Source organism: Trachemys scripta, chromosome 4, assembly GCF_013100865.1.
Source record: "Trachemys scripta elegans isolate TJP31775 chromosome 4, CAS_Tse_1.0, whole genome shotgun sequence".
Taxonomy (NCBI): domain Eukaryota; kingdom Metazoa; phylum Chordata; order Testudines; family Emydidae; genus Trachemys; species Trachemys scripta.
Window position 1 is genome coordinate 98985648 of NC_048301.1, and position 19106 is coordinate 99004753.

General features: G+C 40.4%; 1 protein-coding gene across 3 annotated transcripts in view; it reads left to right on the forward strand.

Moving 5' to 3' along the window:
* The first annotated feature begins 5281 nt into the window (after window positions 1-5281).
* Window positions 5282-19106, forward strand: part of LMO1 (LIM domain only 1) — a 77328-nt gene continuing 63503 nt past the window's right edge. The window contains exon 1 of one of the 3 annotated variants that reach the window (XM_034770096.1): window positions 5282-5904. In XM_034770096.1, coding sequence (XP_034625987.1) covers window positions 5883-5904 — 22 coding nt within the window. In that variant the 5' untranslated portion in view covers window positions 5282-5882. Of the gene's footprint in view, window positions 5905-12275; window positions 12893-13700; window positions 13725-19106 lie in introns of those variants that run through there. The other 2 variants (XM_034770095.1, XM_034770094.1) reach the window with 2 other exon arrangements.

Sequence of the window (19106 nt, forward strand, 5' to 3'; positions counted from 1 at the left end):
AACATCCCATCCTACATGTTCTTTGATCTTATTGCACCATTCCATTCTGATTTTGTCTCAATGAAATTTTGTTAAAAGTGACACATTTCTGCAAAACATTTCTCTTTTGATTAATAGGTATTTTCTAATGGGAAAATGTTCTGTTGGAAAATTTTTGACCGGCCCTACTTAGCACCTTAAATTCTATTATTATTGTATGTTGTAATCAATGCCAGTGCATCTGGGACCCTGTCCCCATCTGTGACAGTGTAGTATCATGGACAAAATGCCTGTTTTATATTGCAAAGAGCTATGTCACTCTGCCTCAACTGAGGGTCTGCCACTTGTGTCCTAATGCTGAATTCAATGTGACTGTTCACGTGCGCAAAGTGACTTACATGCACAAGTGTTCGCAAGATCAGGGCCTAAGTTGGAAATTATATTTCAGCTGCATAAATATATCTACAAACACAGCCTTTTATGTTAAAGTACTAAAAAGGGCGCTGGAGCTCAGAGCATCTCCGGAGCAGTGGAGCTGCAGGTTTTTGCCTGGAGCTGGAGTGGAGCCGGAGCACAGCTCCAAAGCCCACAGTAAAAACAGTAAAATTAAACTAAAAGAAGCCAGACACTGAAGAAGACAAAACAGCAAAAAACGATTCCCTACCTGACCTCCCCCAAAACCACCATGGTACAGTAGAGGAATGGAGGTAGGAAAGAAATGAAGGCCCTGATTCTGCAATTGGCTCCAAATGGGTGGATTCTTGCACCCTCAAGCAGCCCTCCTGAAGTTAATGGCCTTGGTTAATATTTTTATTTGTGGAATAAAGGATGCAAAAATATTCTGTAAAATATTCCTTTAATAGGAGTAGTAGTAGCAACCACCATCCCAGGATTGCCTAGCACTTCCCATATAACCCCCAATTTTTGATAGCTTAGAACTTTGGTAAACTTCAACTATTTGGGTTGATTTTTTTATATTTTTGGTCTCTGCCATGAGTAAGGTAGGTATTGTCATTATTTTCCAGTTTTGATCTAAAATGATTCAACTATATTTAAGGAAGCAGCTTCTGAAAAATAGCTAATTTTACCAAGATTCAAAACCCTCTTGGCTGTTTTTATAGCTGTTTGTTTTAGTGCCTCCATGATTTGGAGCAGGAACTTGAAGTTTGACAGGGGAAATAGTCCAAGGGTCAGCAAGGCCCCATGAAAATCCATCTAAATTTTTCTGAGTTAGAATTCCCTGGGAAAGCAACTTTTACACATGTGGAGTAGAAGTAGTGAGGTTTCCTTGTTAATTTTCTGAAGACTTCATTTGCACTTTACATGCATCCAGGTCCTAATGAACCTCCAGACAATCAGACAAAGTGGTTCCCTCCTGTTTACACTCACTAAATATGCTTTGACATAGGGAAAGGTGCACTTTGCTGTGAGTCTCTCTACTACTGATCGGTGTTAATTTTGTGCATTTTGTGGCCCCTATGTTCGAGGAAAGCTTCATACACATACTCCATTTTACAGACATAGTCACTGAAAGGTTGCACAAGGTCATTTCTAAGCCCTCGTCTACATTACAAACTTATGTCGGTATAACTACGTCACTCCTGAGCTGACCGAACTCTTGGTGTAGATAGGGTTATGTCAACAGTAGGGCTTCTCCCATCAACATAGCTACCAGTTCTCAGGGAGGTGGAGGAGTACCTACGCTGATGGGAGAAGCTCTCCCATTGTCACAGGTAGTGTCTTCACTAAGCACTACAGCTGTGCCACTGTAATGCTGTAAGTGTAGACAAGCCCTAAGGTAGCTAGGAATAAAATCTGGGTCTCTAATATGGCAGATGCAAGTCTCATTCACTCAGCAATGCTGCTTCAGAAATAATCTATTAAATCTAACTCAAAGTAGGAGTCTGTGCTGTGCATCTGAAACTTAGGAAATTAAATAAAAAAAAAAAGTTAAAACACCACCATGTAATGTTGCCAACTCAGGCACTCAAACGTTAGCAAATGCCAAAATGAAGATGGCTAATGAAACCCTAATTCTGCCACTTTGAGTATGCATTATGATATGATGGTTAATTGCATGATTGTATACTTTTTTCCTCCACTGGGTCCCCGCCTCATTCAAGCACAGGATAATTTGTGGAGGTCTTTCAGTCCAAATCACCCCTGGCTGGGATACAACACAGGTTCACTGTCTTTACCCTCCAGGAAATCTTCATCTACTATTCTCCATCATTTTTATGAGGCATTTCATTTTCTCCTACTTGTGGCCAGACCAAAAAAGAAAAGGCAACGTGTGATCTAATAAACAGGGAATCGATTTGGGACTCAGGAAATTTGGGCTGTACTCCTGGCTTCCCACCCAGCTGGTGCGTGATCCTGGGCAAGTCACTGCTCCTTTCTGTACTTCTCTTTTCCCTGGCACTCTTTCTCTCTCTTGTCTGTTTACACTGCAAGCTCTTCACTGAAGGGACTGTTACATGTGTTTTTTATGTAGCCTGCACCACAATGGAGCCCCAATCCTGCCTGGGGCCTTTAGGTACTACTATAATATTAACAATAGTGCATACTCAAAAGCCTTGAATGGCATTTTAACCATGTCTGGTCCTGTTTTGAGCAAGCAGGCAATACAGTCTAGTGCTACAGCATTGGACTAAGAGTCAGGAGACCTGGTTCCTATTCCCAGCTCTTCCACTGACCTGCAGTGTGCCCTTGGGCAAGTCACTTGCACTTCTCTGGGCCTGTTTCCCCTCCCACTCTTTGTCTGTTCTATCTATTTAGAATGAAAATTCTTTGGATAGGAACTCTCTCTAACTGTGCGTTTATATAGCACCTAGTAAACTGGGGCTACTACAATAATAATAATTAATAATAATAATAATAATAGTATGGGAAAATTCTTAAGGAAGGCCATTCGCATGACATTTCCAGTCTAATATTTTTAGACTCCAGAGGTTCAGATAAGTATTCAAATGTTTCCTTTTCTGAATGGATTGTCTGAATATACTTAATTGCAAAAGGCACACATAGGACAATGGTCCACTATGTTGTAAAAAGCATTTCCCTAAAGTGGAGACTTTTACATGGGGGTTAATCCTACCATCTTTATTAAACCTGCACACCTCAGAGCCCACATAAATGTAAAGGCAGGGATCAGTGCATAACATTTAAACTGTCAAATGTTTGCATGGAGAATTATTTAATGGTTTATGTTTTATAGTAGTTTGGCTTTGGTTGTGTGACCCCACTTCAATTTGTCTGTTGCCTCTTCTTCTCTTTCTCATCCCCAGTGACCACAATCTTTCTGAATTCAACTGTGAACATCACTTCTAGAGAGGCGATACCAAAATCAATATTCATTTCACAGTTTAGACCCTTTACTCAGTTTCTCGCTGCTTCTCCCTTTGCATCCTCCATAGTGTCCTTCAGCTTAGCGTATCCAAACAAATGCCTCTTTGTTAAGAGCATCCTTAGACAAAACTCTAGCACCTCCATAACAAGCTCAGAATAAAATGGAATTGCTGCATAGTAAGTTCTTGATTCTTCTGACATTGCAGTTAAAAATCTGATTGATTACAGTGAAAGCACAATTGGGCCCTTAAAATTTAACATATTTTAGACGTGTGGGAATGCTATAGGTTTCTCCAGGTTTGGGATTTCTTGAGCTGTGCTGTGTTCTTTCCAAAAAGATTCATTGAGTTAGACAGGTCAAGTTCCTGTGGGTGCAGTATATGCCATGCACTGGAAATTAAAGACCAGAAAATTAGCAGGGTTTGTTGTGTTACAAAGCTGTAAGCTTTTTTTATCATTATACTCATGGAAAAATGTGCTGCACTAATGGAACACAACATTATGTTCCAAGTTGTATTTATGCTTGCAAGTAATGAGTATACTTCAGTTAAGCTTGGTTGGCAACAAACTTACCAGTTTTTCACCTTGACTTTATTTGATATGTACAAGGTGTGCTGTAAAGATAATGCCCTAGAATTGCCAAATGAGCGACTTTAGTCATGGCAGTCCTAGCATGGGTAAATGTGATGATGTGCAATTGGGAAATGGGAGGAAATCCCAGGAGACAAATCTTTTGGCATTCCAGATATACCAAAATTTGTCTGTGTCCCACTAATAGAAACCAACAAAAGTTTTTTAAAAAGGCAAGACTGGGAAAAAATTAAATAAAACCTAGTATATGAGCAGAACTAATATTAGTTTCCTGATAGGTGTAGATAGGCAAATGGAGTAATGGATCAGCTCAGGCATTGCCTGGGGAAACAAAAAGAAAATCTTCACTATCCCTGTGCAAATTGAGGACACTAACAATAAGTGTCTTTAGAAAGTAAAAGCCGATTTTGGGGGAATCAATTAATACTTTTTTTTTAATGTAAATTCATATGGAATTAAAATTTGGGTAATCTGCAAACCACAACTCCTGTGTCTCTAATGGGCAGTGTAATGATTGTTGATTTCAGTTTGTATTAGTCCTGCCTAGTCTCTTTCGGCGTTCCAGTTTCAGCTAATGGAAATCAAGCCCATTATGGAAAACGTAGGAAGCAAGTACATTAATAGTGGCATTGACATTAATTCAGATTGTAAACAATTCAGAACTGTTACCAGTACATGCTATATTGTGCCATCTTATTTGCTGCTTTCATAGGACTGTTCCTTTCAGAGCTTTTTAAAATACAGAACATTGATTGATCCACAGTTTTCTGCGTTGGTAAACAAAACTGTTTGCAAATTCTGCTTTGCTCCCCACATCAACCCTTTACACCTTTTTTATGTGTAGCTGCAAACACGTTTCAAGCCAGCAATGCCACCTACATTCATTGCAATGCAGTTCTGCGCTTTACTTTAAAAAAAGTTTAGCAAGGGGGAGATGTGGGGAAGAATGTAATGTAAGAGGTAGAAAGAAAAATGAGCTTATTTATACAGTAACACGTGTGTTAAATGCCTCCTTTCCTTGGCTATACACTCCCGCATTTTCTCTCTCACACACGTATATACACACACTCTCTTTAACTATGCTTTGTCAGAATTAATGAGAAAAGTTCCCTTGCCCTAGGGGTAATTAGTGTCCTTGGAGTTAAATAAGCTAATACTTAGACACCTCTGGCACAGGCAATTATGTTTGTGTATTGAATAATTGATTCAAAGAGGGGGGGAAGGGGCCGCTAATCAGATCTGAGCATAATGAATTGATTTAATTAACAGGGGAATCTGAGGGTCCCTGGGAAATGTGTGCATTTATTCAGCAGCAAGAGAGAGTGCAAAGCACATAAATTGAGAGAGGAGAGAGGCAGGCAGCAAGTGCTTTTGCGTTCAGTGATAGGTTCGCATTTTTCCTCCCCCCCACCTCCCTGCCTTTGAATATAATTTTAGATTTAGAGTGAAATAAAGAGAAAAGCACTTTGGAAGCCTGGAAAGCTCTGCAGTAGCGACAGCAAAAGAGGGGGGTTGTGAGCTATCACATGCAATTACATTAAAACAAAATTTTTGACTGTGCTCGTTGGGAAGGCGCTGGAGAACCGGCCCTCGATTTTGCCTCCCTTACCTTTTTAAAATTATTATTTATTTCTCAACTGGCATTTGAGGGGGAGGAGGGGAGATTGCTTTTGCACTAGCAAAGCTCTTCAGTGCGGCTGCTGCATGTAATTCTAGCTCAGTGCAATCTAGGTTAAAAGTCGTGCAACTGTAGCTAGCTAGCTAGCTGGCTGGCTGGGGTGGGGGGAGAAAAACAGGGAGGACGATCCGGGTGCGTTTTTCGCTCGGCAGCGCTTTGCAAACACTCTCCGGTCCTCCGTCCCTTTCCCCTCCCTGGAGCGAAGGAGCAGAGGCGGCGGCTGGAAGGAGAGAGGACGCCAGAGACGGAGCGGCGGACGCAGCTGCTGCCCGCGACCCCCGGGACAATGGTGCTGGACAAGGAGGACGGTAGGTAGGAAGCCGAGATCGTGCCAGAGCGCGCTCGCCCGGCTCCTGTCCTCTCCCTTGGCTGCGGCCGGATAGGCAGCGCGAGCTGCAGGAGGAGGGAGACAGCTGCTCTGTGTGTGTGTGTGTGTGTGTGTGGAGCAGGGGCATTTCTGCAAGTGCATGTCACTGTTGCTGTACAAATCGGAGCATGCTGGCTCGTGTGTGTGTGTGGAGGGGTGTCTAAGGCAGGGCTTGGATGATTGCCTCGCTAAACTCCATCGGATTTGTCGGATATTTACTTCCCCAGCTCTTCTTTAACGAGAACCGATTTCTTCCCCGCTCACGTTATTTTTTGCTCTCATTAGCAAGCGGAATGTTCTGTTCGCTAGATCTTTCTGGCCTGGATTAGGTTTCCTGCCTCTTTAAATCCATTAGTTTCAGTATTTTCTATTCTCCCAGCATGTCCACTGTCTGTTATCTCCTATTGTCGTGTTTACCCTCTTGCCTATTCCACCCTCACGCACCTCCCTCCCCTCCCCAGCTCCCTCCCCCTTTATGGCTCTAAACCTGCTATTAATGACTAAGAGCTCACAGCTTTGCTAAACTGCTTCACAAAGGGCGCCTTGGCTTATTGTGGGAAAGGATTTACTTTTTAAATGAGGCTGGGAAGAAAAGGGGGTGTGTGTATGTGGAAATGAGAGAGCTGACTGCATGCAAGTTTAGATCAACCATGTGCTTATTGTCAAGACTTGCTAGAAATTCATTTGGACTCACTTGGGAGCGGGAAGGGAGGCAGGGTTGGAGGCAGGATTTAAAGACTATGTAAGCTAATTTAAAGGGAAATTAATTCTGGCGTGTAAAGTATTAAGAAGTGCTGGAGAAAAGAAAGACTGGCGGTAACTCTCCAAAATAGCCTCCTGCATCCTGACGAAGCATAGACAGCGAGAAATAAGGTGCTGTTGGAAGTGGTTTTTGTAATTTGGGGCCCGGGCGAATGGAGAGGATAACTCGGACCTCTGTCATCCACTAGTCTGCAGTCTTAGCTGTCAAATTTGGCAGTCCAGGGTTATTTGCTGCAGAGTGCTGGGGTAATGGTTTTTGTTGAGCTGAAAGCAATCCTTACAGGCTTGATGTAACAACACACTTAAAAACTCTTGCTAGCTTTATCCTACCGAGGCATTTGAATCCCCCACCCCAATCTTTAAAACTTATTTACAAAGCACCAGTGAGTACTGAAAGCATGATCACCTGCTGTTATGCATGGCGATTGCATCTTCCCGTTTTCCCCATAAGAGTTCATCATATTCACTTTTTTATTCTTTTAAAATCATTCTATTCTAGTGTCATTTTCTCCATAATTGAAAAGACCGTTTCATTGTCAGCATGATTGCCTGTCAGAAATGAACATATGTATGCCTGGACACCACTGATTCTGGCAGTATTTTGCTGTCCTTTTTCTGTACAACTGTGTTTTCAAATAGTGGCCTCTGCCTTAGGGATGAGCACATGGGTGGCTACTGGGTCAAGGCAAAGGTAATCTCATACGCTCTTCATTGGCATAGGCAACGCCTGGGGAAAGAAGTCCGTGCAGCTCAGAAAATGGTCCTTTCCTCCAAATCCTTATTGGGGAAAATTGCGGTAACACAACACTGATATTTTTAATTGATCTCCTTCATCTGCTGATACCACTTTCCCACCCTTTCATCTCCCGCCAAGCTATGCCAGTCATATTATGTACAGGAATAGGAACGTTACAGAGGTAACTGTCTTTTGAGGACACAGATGAGGGAATATGCCGTCGGTCATCATGATCAAAGTCCTGTTGCCATTTCAGAACTGCATGACATCTTGGTGCATATAACTGTGTCACTGGCCATGAGGTCAGGTGGCATTAGCTTGTCACCATCATGCCAGCTTCAGTTACATTGCAAACTGAAAAGCCTCACATTGGTAGTGTTGCAGTGAATGCTATATGTTATGTGCCTGTATAAATTACCATAAAACTGCTCTCCCTGGTGGATGGGGGGTTTAATTTGGAAAGGTGACTACCAGAATAAAAGAGACAGCGGGAAGTGTCCTTTCCCTCTCAATCTTGGAGTATCTGCCCCTGCAAGGTGAGAGCCTGCTTGACACATACCTTAATGGAATCATTTGGGGAATGAGGGAAAATCATATGCCTGCTTGTGTGCTCCACCTGTGTGGGAGGGGGTCGAATCTCTAACAGCTAGAAGGTTAAATGCACACTGGGGCTCAGAGGGGTGTGTGGGGAGGGAGCTGAATGCCAAATTCATCTGCGGACTTAGAGGCCTTTATAGTATTCTAGTTTGTCAGAGTCCTCTGAAGTAAACTGATGCAGTGTTAGTAATGGGGTGTATAAAAGTCAAAAGTGTCTGTGGGGGGGGGGGGGGGGGGGGGGGGGGGGAGTAAAGGGGAGAGAACTTGATCTAAATGTTAAGTAAAAGGTATGAAATGTTCAGAAAAAAGAAAAATAAACCTCTCACATCTATTGTTCCACACACCATGATACATGGGGCTAAGTAAGAAAGTCAGTACAGTTAAGCAAGATTAATTCTTTTCTGGTAGTGCTCATGTGCGATAGGGTTTGTATTTCCATCTGATTTCATATTTGTGGGTAAGCTACAATGGGCGATCCCTGAAACTTAAATTGTTACAGTGCAAATTTTGTTTGACTAGAGGGAAAAAGGTTGCCTTTTTACTTTCAGCATGAAAGTCCTCCAGTAATAATAATAAACTAGGCAACGTCTTAATCTCCCTTAACTTTTTGCCAAAGGGTGCCTGCCAACCCGTATCTGTTTAAATCTGATTGACGGGTTAACAGCAGGATGCTGCCTCTGCTGCAGAAGTAAGAGAAGCAGGTGAGCTGTGAGGAAAGACTGAGATCTAAAGAGGGTTTGCTAATGGGGGTATTTGGGTTCTTTCAAGTATTGCAGACGGACTCGTTAAACATAAGGAGCTCAGGGCTGGAATGATGGTGGTGTAAGGAAGTGAAACTAGAACCATTGATTATCCAGACAGTTCTCAACAGCCCTCATTCCAGGAGCTCTCGTGAACGACGATATAAAAGGAAATAATAGGGATGGTGGTGAAGGTAAGGAGGAAATTAGAATGAGATGTACTTAAAAAGAAGAATAGTAAGAAACCCCTGATGTGGAGATCAGAGTAACAAACTGTAGTAATGTCTAGGAATCTTCAAAACTGTTGATAGTGTAGTTATGCTAGCGGAGAAATTATGCCTGTTAAAAGTCAGAGGAATTAGGGACAGAAGGCGAGATTAAGAGAGGAAACTATTTTATGAAGAGGTTATTTTATGCTTTCCTTTCTCTTTCTGCCTGACTTGGATGGAGCTCCAGTTGCCTGATCAGGTGTGAATGTTAAAAAGAATGCTGGATCTGCACAGGTTATAAATGGACTAAAATGGAGGCTATCACTAGCTATACCAATTGCTTGTCTTAAAAGACCTTGTTAGTGAAAATGGGTCTGTTCTATTAATGCAAGCAGGTCTCCTTCTGGGGACAGGTCTGTTTTTGTTTTTGTTTTGTTTTTAGGATTTTTAGAAGGTTAAAAAACAAAGTTGCAGATCAGATACCCAATTGACTTTTTTTTCTTTTTTTGCAGGGTCATTTTTAATCTTAAAAAGCTAGCTCTTCTGCATAAGAAGGCACTGTGATAGTTTAATGAATGCTGCATGCATCAATGTGGGAAACCAGGAATTGTTTAAGTCCCTCATTCCTCCAGCAGTCTTGGGGCATTGCAGAGAGCTCACATCCTCTTAGGTAGAAGTTGTAATGTGCTCCTTGCTTTTGCATCCCTGAGAGCTAGTTGTCCAGCCGTATTGTTGTTTTGGAGGAGATTGCTCTCCCAGCCTCAGGGTACGGGGTTGCAATGAAGGCTTCAGGGGAGTATGCAAGCCTTAGGGTGACACCGTCACCATCACACAGGGTCTAATAATCAGTTTGCTGCCTAGTAAGTGGAAAGCTGCCTTGACACAAACACTTCTTGGTGTCTATATGGGCAGCAGAAAAACAATGCTACATTCCTAAGGGCTCTGCAAATATCATTGTGGGTAAAGGGGGAGAGTACAAAAAAATTGTCAGGTTTCTGACTTGAGGTATTGCGGCACTGTCAAGTTATGTCTGTAAGGTACTATCGGTTCATGTGTCTGAAGTGATACAATATAACCCGACTGATAGAACACAATATAATATTAGAAAATATTTTAAAACGGAAACGTATGCAAGTGTTTTCCCCAAATGAATCTTCAGAGCTGAAGTTAAAGAACATCGTTCTGAGCCAAAATCTGTAGAGACTTGCCCCCATGCAATTCTGGTGTGTTTGCCACCGCCGAATTTGGCCCTGTAGGTCTCTTTCGTTTTGACTTGCACAAACAAACCAGCCCAGTGTCCAGTACGATAATTACATAGCTCAGGATTATTATAGATATTCCTCAAATATATAATTACTGCTAATGCTTTGACAGTGGAGAGCAGAACTTCTGCTAAAAAGAACCCATCAGTATGCGGATCTCAAATATCATGACCAGTTCAAATGATTGGTTTAATTGTAGCTGATTCTGTTTAAGTGCTAGTAAAGTGTTTTAAGGGATACAGGAGATATATATATATATATATATATATATATTTTTTTTTACTGGTGTCTGAAATGAGCAAGTGTGTGAGGAATGTTTAATATAAGAATTATTAGTTTGCAAAAGGGAATCCAAGTTATTGGGTATGTAGAAGTAATGCAGGAATAAAATGGATACTGGTACAGCACTCTACATGTTAATGCATAATATTTTTGACAGCTACATAATCAATCTGTAGGTATATTTACCAAAAAAAGGTCAACAGTAATACGCAGCCGCTATTTAATGTAGACGAGAAGCTTAAACGTCATGTAATTTCCAAAGTTGCTACTTTAAATATACTCTTTACAAAGATGAAAAAAGTATTGCCCCAAAGTAGAAGCTGTGGGGTAGAAAGAGTGTCAGAAGTAAGGTGGTGTGATCCAAAAAACGTTGGAATATGTTTTCTAATAAAGGTTAGCAATACATTAGAGGAAAAATTACAGTATTTACCTATGCTAGATTAGAAATTCCTAATTTTCTATTAGTTAAAATTTTTGAACAAACACAAGCAGGCATTAGTTACCACAACTTTGGCCTGCAGTCCCCTTCCTTTTTATTTTACAGTAGCTAAAATAAATGATCACTTAGCTGTTGCACTCTTACCCTAAAGTACAATTTCAATCCTTGCAAACTATATTAGAAGGAGAAGAATAGAAGTTTTAAGTACTGGATGAAAATGATTCTATGCAAAATGATATATTTAACATCAAATATGTTCAAGGACTGTTAGGATTAAGTATTCAAAATGAAGGGGGAAGGAAAAAGCCATTTGAGCTGAGGATAAGGAATCTAATTAAAAATAGGTATTAAGGATATATAACTTGAGCCTGCTATCATGCTTTAGAAGAGTACTGTTGTATCAGTTGTAAAGGGGAGGGAGAAATATCATTAAAATGAGAATAAAATGTTTTCTGGGATTAAAAAAAAAAAAAACCCACGCTTGAAATTGTAGATTGCGCTTCGCATTGAAGGACCTCATCCTGTAATCTTGATTGACACGATTGAAGACAATGGGCTACTTGTGAGAGTAAGGCCTACTCGTTTGAGGAAAGATGGAAGATTGCCCTCCCCCAAGTGTGTCGGTTTATATTCCAGTATTAGTAGAATTAACTGCAACAACGATGTCTCTGAGCAAGTAGAGCAAATGGGCAAGGATTAATATTGCACTCAATTTGTAGAAATTGTTGTACTATCTGAAACGCTGCATGAAGTACTGAAATTCACAAAGTGTATTTTAGAAATTTCTTAAGTGTGCATGGAAAAACAAGGTCAAAATGAGCTTTGAGAAGTGTTACATCAAGTTCTAAACCATGACACATCTGTGAAATAGAGTTAATAATGGAAGAAGGCAGTGTGACAGGGCTATGGTCTTAGAATCTATGCAGGGAATTTTAAGTTTTAGTAGGGAAAGGGAGGGTCCCAAACTCATTAGAAGCTACAGGACAGTTTCAAATGACACTTCAAGTTTTCAATGAGCAAAGCAAGGAAGGGGGGAATGCTTTGGAGACAGCTAGAGAGTGGTGAAAGTAAAACACAGTTGTATAAGATGCAGTACATAAAGATAAATATTGAAAGAGTATGTTGTGTATGAAAATTGACCCGTGATAATGAACAGCATTAAAAAGAGGCAAAGTTAGTAATGTTTGAAACACTAAAGATACTCAGTAGCTATTAAAACTAAATTTACAGATACTGTACTGCAGATGGTGCTGCTGAGCTAGAAAGGCTTAAATTCACCATTAAATCCTGACAGAAGAATAAGAGGGGGTCCCTGGGAAATGCGTGCATTTATTCAGGAGCAAGTGGGCAAAGCGCACAAATTGAGAGACAGAGGCAGCAGTAGCCGGGCTTAGATATATTCCCCTCTCTCTGAATATAATTTGAGATTTAGATTCATCTTAAATCCAAGGGAAAACACTTTGTAGGGGTTGAAAGCTGTGTAGTTGCAACAGCCGGGGTTATGAGCTATCAAATGCAATTACATTAAAACAGATTATACTGTGCAAATTGAGCCATTTAGAAGGTGAGAACCAAAGAAACAGCTCTGATCCCCCCCTTTTTTCTAAATTGCAGTTTTAGTTCCTTGCAATTCTGAGGTACAAAAGTAGGTGAGACTGCTTTTGTATCTGCAAAGTGCTTCATTTCTGAATGTAATTCTAACTGAGTGCAATCTAGGTTAAAAGCTGGACAACTGGGTAATTAGAGCTCACTGGCTGCTAAAGGACGATCAGCTGTGCTGTGGCTCATCTGTGCTCCCAGAGACTAGTTCTCTTCTTCCCTGAGTGAAGGCTGCTGGAGACAGAGCATCTGTACCCGGACTCCTCTTGATCCCTGAGATGATGGTGCTGGACAAGGAGGACGGTAGGTGGGCTGAAATTCCTTAAGCTTGTACACAGTGTATGCCTTATGGAGTTACATGTAAGTAAATGGCTCTGACACACATGTACAATGTGCATGTTTGGGTGTTCTGCCTTCACCCTTTGATATTTTTCCCTGTGCCAGTAACAGGGGAAATTCGCTCTTTATCTTAGTTTTCCCCTGGCTTTGCTGAAAAGTCAGCTAGCCCAGAAGGGTTTACTCCAGGCTCTGTTTGCTGGAGGACATGTGGTATAAACAGTTTATTTTTTTTTATTCATTTGGATTTTTCTTCCCAGCAAATGACAATATGACTCTATTTTGCCCATCTTAGCCTGTTTATTTTAGTAGCCTTTATTTTTGCATCTAATTTTGAGGCTTCCTTTCCCACATCTTTTTTTAATTTACATGTTTAATATATATTACTGCTCTTTATATTACTATATATTACTGCTCTTCTTCATAGCTATAAACCTAATGACAATAAGCTAACAGGCCTGCTAAAATGCTCTGGCAAAGAATCATTGGTTTATTGTGAGAATTTACTCTCTCTAAATGGGAGAGGTAGTGCTACTGTAGGACGGTAACTTAATGAATGAAGCTGAAGGAGAGAGTGACTGTGTTTAAGTTTGGGTGCTGGCATGTGCTTCCATTATTTTTAAAGCTAGCTGTCCTTACGAAGGAAGGAGCAGTGCAATAATTTAGGGACGAGTCAAAGATTACGCTGAGGCACTGTTATCTAGTATTAGTGAACCTGTGTCTTCCTTATGTGACTGCCATTTGCCTTTGGGCAAGCAACTTAACTGCTCTGTCACTGGTAGTTTCTAGGATGAATATGGTAAGTTTGACCACAAGTTTTCTGATGAGAAAACAAACATTGCTTTGTGACCTGAGTGACAAACACAGCATTTTGGGGGCGCTACCATAATGTTAATGGCAAAGCTAAATATTGGGGATTGCCATTTCCTTTTAAAAAGGCTATTCTGACCTTTAGATAGGTGTGAGCGCTCGTTATTTTATATTCATTTTCTAAATAGATAACTTAATTGTGTTGTGTCCGCCAATACATGCCGCTGGATAATATGGATTCTGGTAGCTTTTAGCATATCTGTGCATGCGAAAAGGTCTGTAACAGCTGAAAAGTTAGATGTGGGTGTCATTTGGAGGCAGAATGGAGGGACTGAATTTCCATGGGTTTACAGACTGGAGAAAATTTGGAAGGATGTTTAATATGCCTGGAACCCTATGAATTTAAACATGTTGACACCCAGTAATAGCAATATTGCTATGTTAGATGTGTCTCAGTTCTTGACAAAAAGAGGAATTGTTTTCCCCTGTCAAAATTGATGCTAATCACATAACACTAATAGTACTTAAAACTAAGTAATTCAAATATCAGGTTGAAAGGGGAGGATTTCCTCCTATGCTGCTGTTCTAGTATTAAAATGGATTTTGTGTAATGGGAAATATTTGGAATAGGAAGAGCCTGAGTATTAAAAAGTAACCCACATCTGGTGGTTTCTAACCAGTAGGTTTCATAATTGCTACATTGAGGTTTTCCAACATTAAAATAACCATAAGAATTCTGCTCAAATATTATATCAGACCTGTAGCTTTACTTATAGTGGACTTTTTTCAGGTATCTGCAGGACCATCATCAGTAGATATAATGTATTTTACGTGATCAGCGAACTCCAACTTATTTGCAAGTTCAGAGAACCGTAGTCTGGTTTTATGGAGTGGAACACAAGTACTTTGCCTAACCTTGGATTGACCTGCAGGTTGTGGTGAATAAAATTTGGATGGATTTTTTTTCCCACCAAGACTTTTCCTCTTTATTTAAAAAAAAAAATTACAAAAATCTTATTGCCATTCTCCTCAGTTCTATGAAATTCATAAAGTCTTAACTCTGAATTGACAATCATGGTGTCTTATTTACAAAATTCTTGTCTGGAAGGCATAACCAGTCTTACCGATACGGTAGCAGTCAGTTGGGCTCCCTGAAATTTCCAAATAACCTGACCTAGAAGATAGAAATTTTGCTTTCTATTGAGTTGTCTGATTGGTTTCCTTGTCGACATATTAGAGCTTAGAAAATGAAGTAGATAAGAAGCATCTGTTACAAATCTTCTCCAGCAACTTTGCAGATGACTGTACGGTGGCTAAAAAGTATTAAGTGGTTGCATATTGCTTGTGCTGGAAAAACAAATGAAGGTCTCTGGATTTCAAAGGCTTTGAGGCAGTTCAGCTCTCAAAGGTGTTCTGTTGCCTTTTTTGGCTGTGTAAGTTGAATCTAGTGAGCTTATTTTATTAGAAGCATAAGGCTACTCTGTAATCTTCCTCTGAACAAGACATATTTGGCTGGCTGACCTTATTTCCTATTGGGCCACAAGTTGTGTACTGCTTTTTTTTAAACAAAAACAATTTCTCCCACATTTTAAAATCCTCCTTTGCAGTTCATGCTTGCACTCAGAATTATAATCTGTGATGATGGAACAATATGCACAGAGCCGAACAGCCAAAATTAAATTCTTTTGTTTGAGGAAGTGCTGTTACCTGCGTAAAAGCAAAAATGCATCATGTAGAGATCACATTTTCAAGTGTAATGCGAGAATAACACTCCAAGCAAAACAAAATTCAGTCTTTGTAATAGCAATTAGGAAAATACTGCTGCTTATTCCAGCAGTAATATTTAACAATGAAGCGCAGCCTAGTAAGTAGTATGTGTGGCATGAAACACACTAACAGAAATCATAATTCTTTCATTACAAAAAATGCAACTTTTTTCACCTAACTTGTGCTGTTAACTACTCAGTGTCTTAGACCCAGCTTATTGGAGAGCTTGTTACTGCACTCTTCACATGTACGAAGGCACTGATCAGAATGTGTTTATACCCCAAAGCTGGTACTGCCAACAGGGCATACAAACATGGATCTTGTGTGTTAAAAATAGAACTTGAATCAATTAAATGTGGCAAAAGAATAGGCAATGTGAATACCAGGTGGGAGAGTTCCAGCAAATGTGATGGGCATCTTGGATGAAGACTTGATATTTAGAGGGTGACCCCAAAATATGGGTACCAAGGACGGACGTGGGTGTGAGTTTGCGAAAAGAAGCCGCGCATCAGTATGAAGTATTTAGGGCAATGAATATCGGAGAATCTGAAACAAGATCAGTGGTAAACAATGGAGACGTCTGAAAAAGGAGGTAATATTGCGGCACCAGAAAAAAAACAAGCGGTTTGGAAGATGGTTGGAATAATTTAACTTGGAGAGAACCAGTGTGCGCTCCAGGGCTGCGGTCTTCTATTCAGTTAATCCATGCATTTCTGAAAGGTTGTTTAGCAAATGGATTTGTATTAACTGATTTGATGTGAGTTGAAACAGCAGGTAATAATCAAACACTTGCATGCATCGGGCTGTGGGGGAAGGAATAATACGGGGAGAATTAACCTTAAAATACAGGACTCCATGAAATAGGGCCACAAAACAGCATTTCTCTCATCTATATTTAATAGCAGGAGGTTCTCACTTATCCACTTAAAAGTATCACTTACGCAACATGGTAAATGAAGGCAAAGCCACTTGGAGAAAAAGAAAGAAGGACCAGATCTAGATAAAGATGGATTAAATACCATAGATGTTGATCGCTAGGTGGTTATAAAGTGTGAATAAAAGCAATGGGTCCAAACAGAATCCTGTGTCATGGTAAGTCAAGAGAACAAAGATATTTTTTCTCTTCTTCCAACCACAAACCCAGTGACAAGAATGATCAGTGAGATAGGACTTCAGCCATGAGATCGGGGTCCAGGCATTCGTCTTATAAATGAACATGTTAGATGCCACTGACAAATCCAGCAAGATGAAGATATGACATTTTACTCAATGTATAGAACCATTTACATTCAAGATCATTATAGACCTCTAATAAGGTAGTTATTGAATGAACACAACCTAAACATGAACTAGTGCTACCTTTGGAAGAAAGAATATCCAGTGGCTAGGTTTGTCAGAGATATGTGAGATTTTTTTTTTATCAACAGATATTATAGATTTTTATTTTTAAACATTTTTTTTAGTTTTAAATTTTCACAGTTCTACAAAATTATGGGGGGTGTCAGACAGAGTTAGACAGCAATTACTGAATGGCAGCAGACATTGATTTCAAAAAGTTAGAATTTTATAAACATTCAAACACATTGTCAACAGCACATGTCAAAACATACAAATATCTTGAAATCATACTGAGTTCTCAAGCAACGTTTTTCTTACTTTGCCTATCTGTCAACTTAGGTTATTATCAATAGAAATATTTTTCATTGGTATTTGTGTTTGTATGGTGAAATCAACATTTACCAATAAAAATATAATCTTTCCAAGACCACCTATATGTTGCTGACATTAAAAATAGGGTGACCAGATGTCCCGATTTTATAGGGACAGTCCCGATTTTTGGATCTTTTTCTTCTACAGGTTCCTATTACCCCCCACCCCCGTCCCGATTTTTCACACTTGCTGTCTGGTCACCCTACATTTAAAAAAGGCAATGGCAAATTGATCAGACACGTGCTGAAGAGCCAAGCGAGGAGTGATGGGGGAAAATAGATGATACCTGGCGAGGACAGAGAGTCACTTTCTTCTAACACTGAATATGGAACTTTATTAGAAATCAGGAAAGCTGTTTTATTCTGAAAGCTGTTTCTTTCTTCCTCTGCTTTTGCTGAGAACCTTCTCCAAGACCTGTCCCTGTCTGGCTTCCTGTTTCTGTTCTAAAGAAACACTGCACGTCCTCCTAGAAGTCACCTTATTCAAAGAATGAAAAACTTCTTTTGCTGAGAACTGGTTATATAACCCAACCAATTAAGGAAATGTATATAGTTAGGGGCCAATCATGCAACCTGCTGCATAAGTGTAATTGCTGTGGATTCTGTTTTGGAGTCACAAAAGGGAAATGTTTGTGATTGTACCTGGTACAGGAAGTGTGAAATTGGTGGTACAGCTAAAAGTGCAATGGCAGGATGAACAAAAATGAGAGGTGATAGCTTAAAAACATGTATGAAGAGGGAAGTGGAGGGCAGAAAAGCAAGGTTCTAGGTAAAAATAGAATAGGATTTGAGATGGATAAATCATCAGATTAGGTAAACACCCTAAAGCAGCGATTCTCAACCAGGGATCTGGGCCCCCTTGGGGGGGGGGGGCTGTGAGCAGGTTTCAGGGGAACCGCCAAAATAAACCAGAGAGCAGAGCCAGTGTTAGACTCACTGGGGCCCAGGGCAGGAAGCTGGAGCCCAAGCCCCCTGCTGCCTGGGGCTGAAGCCGAAGCCTGAGCAACTTAACTTGGCGGGGCCCCCTGTGGCATGGTTCCCTGGGTACTTGTCCTGCTTGCTCCCCCTAACGCTGGCCCTGGCTTTTAATCTACTGGATATGCAGAAAAAAACGTTGTTGTGGCACAGGTGGGCTATAGAGGTTTTATAGCATGCTGAGGGGTGGGGGCTCAGAAAAAAACTGAGAACCCCTGCCCTAAAGCTTAGCTGCTTCAAATCTTGTGGGATTGCACATATAGGAGAACAGTCATTCTTGGGGCGCTTGGCTGAAAAGATGACTCTAAAATATTATCCTTCAATACTGCAGAAAGGGTCAGGCTGAACATTTAGATGAGTTCTTAGTTGAATGAAATTGGTTTTGCCCATCCCGAAAGGAAATGGAGAAGTTAACATTTCTAATAGCAGTGAGTTGTATTTTCTGGATATATATACTCCTGTGTAGTACAGTCAAGGTCATTTTGTAGTCTGCAGGGATACAGTATTGAGGCTGGACTCCTCTTCCAGGCGTCAATGTTTTTAAGTTCCGAGGTGCTGCCGATACGTTGCAGTTGTCTTCTGGGCATATTATGTGATTAAAACAATTAGGAAACACTTTCAACTTTGGGGGTGGGTTTGGGAGGGAGGGATAAAAGAAGAGACTGAATCATGGAAATTATTTAAGTTTTATTTTGGATTTAAATGCAATAAGAAGACTGCTCAACAGTTAGTAAGATGAAAATCTGTTGCACTGCCTGTGGGTTGGTGTTCCATTTTCATGTGGTATTTGTGAAAGCTGTGTATTTTATCTGTTTGATGTAGCATCTCTTAAGAGCATCATCAAAGTATAGAATCTTCCAAAAAAAAAAAAGTCCTTGTACAAGCAGTGCATTATTAATAAAGTAATCCATTAGATCTGG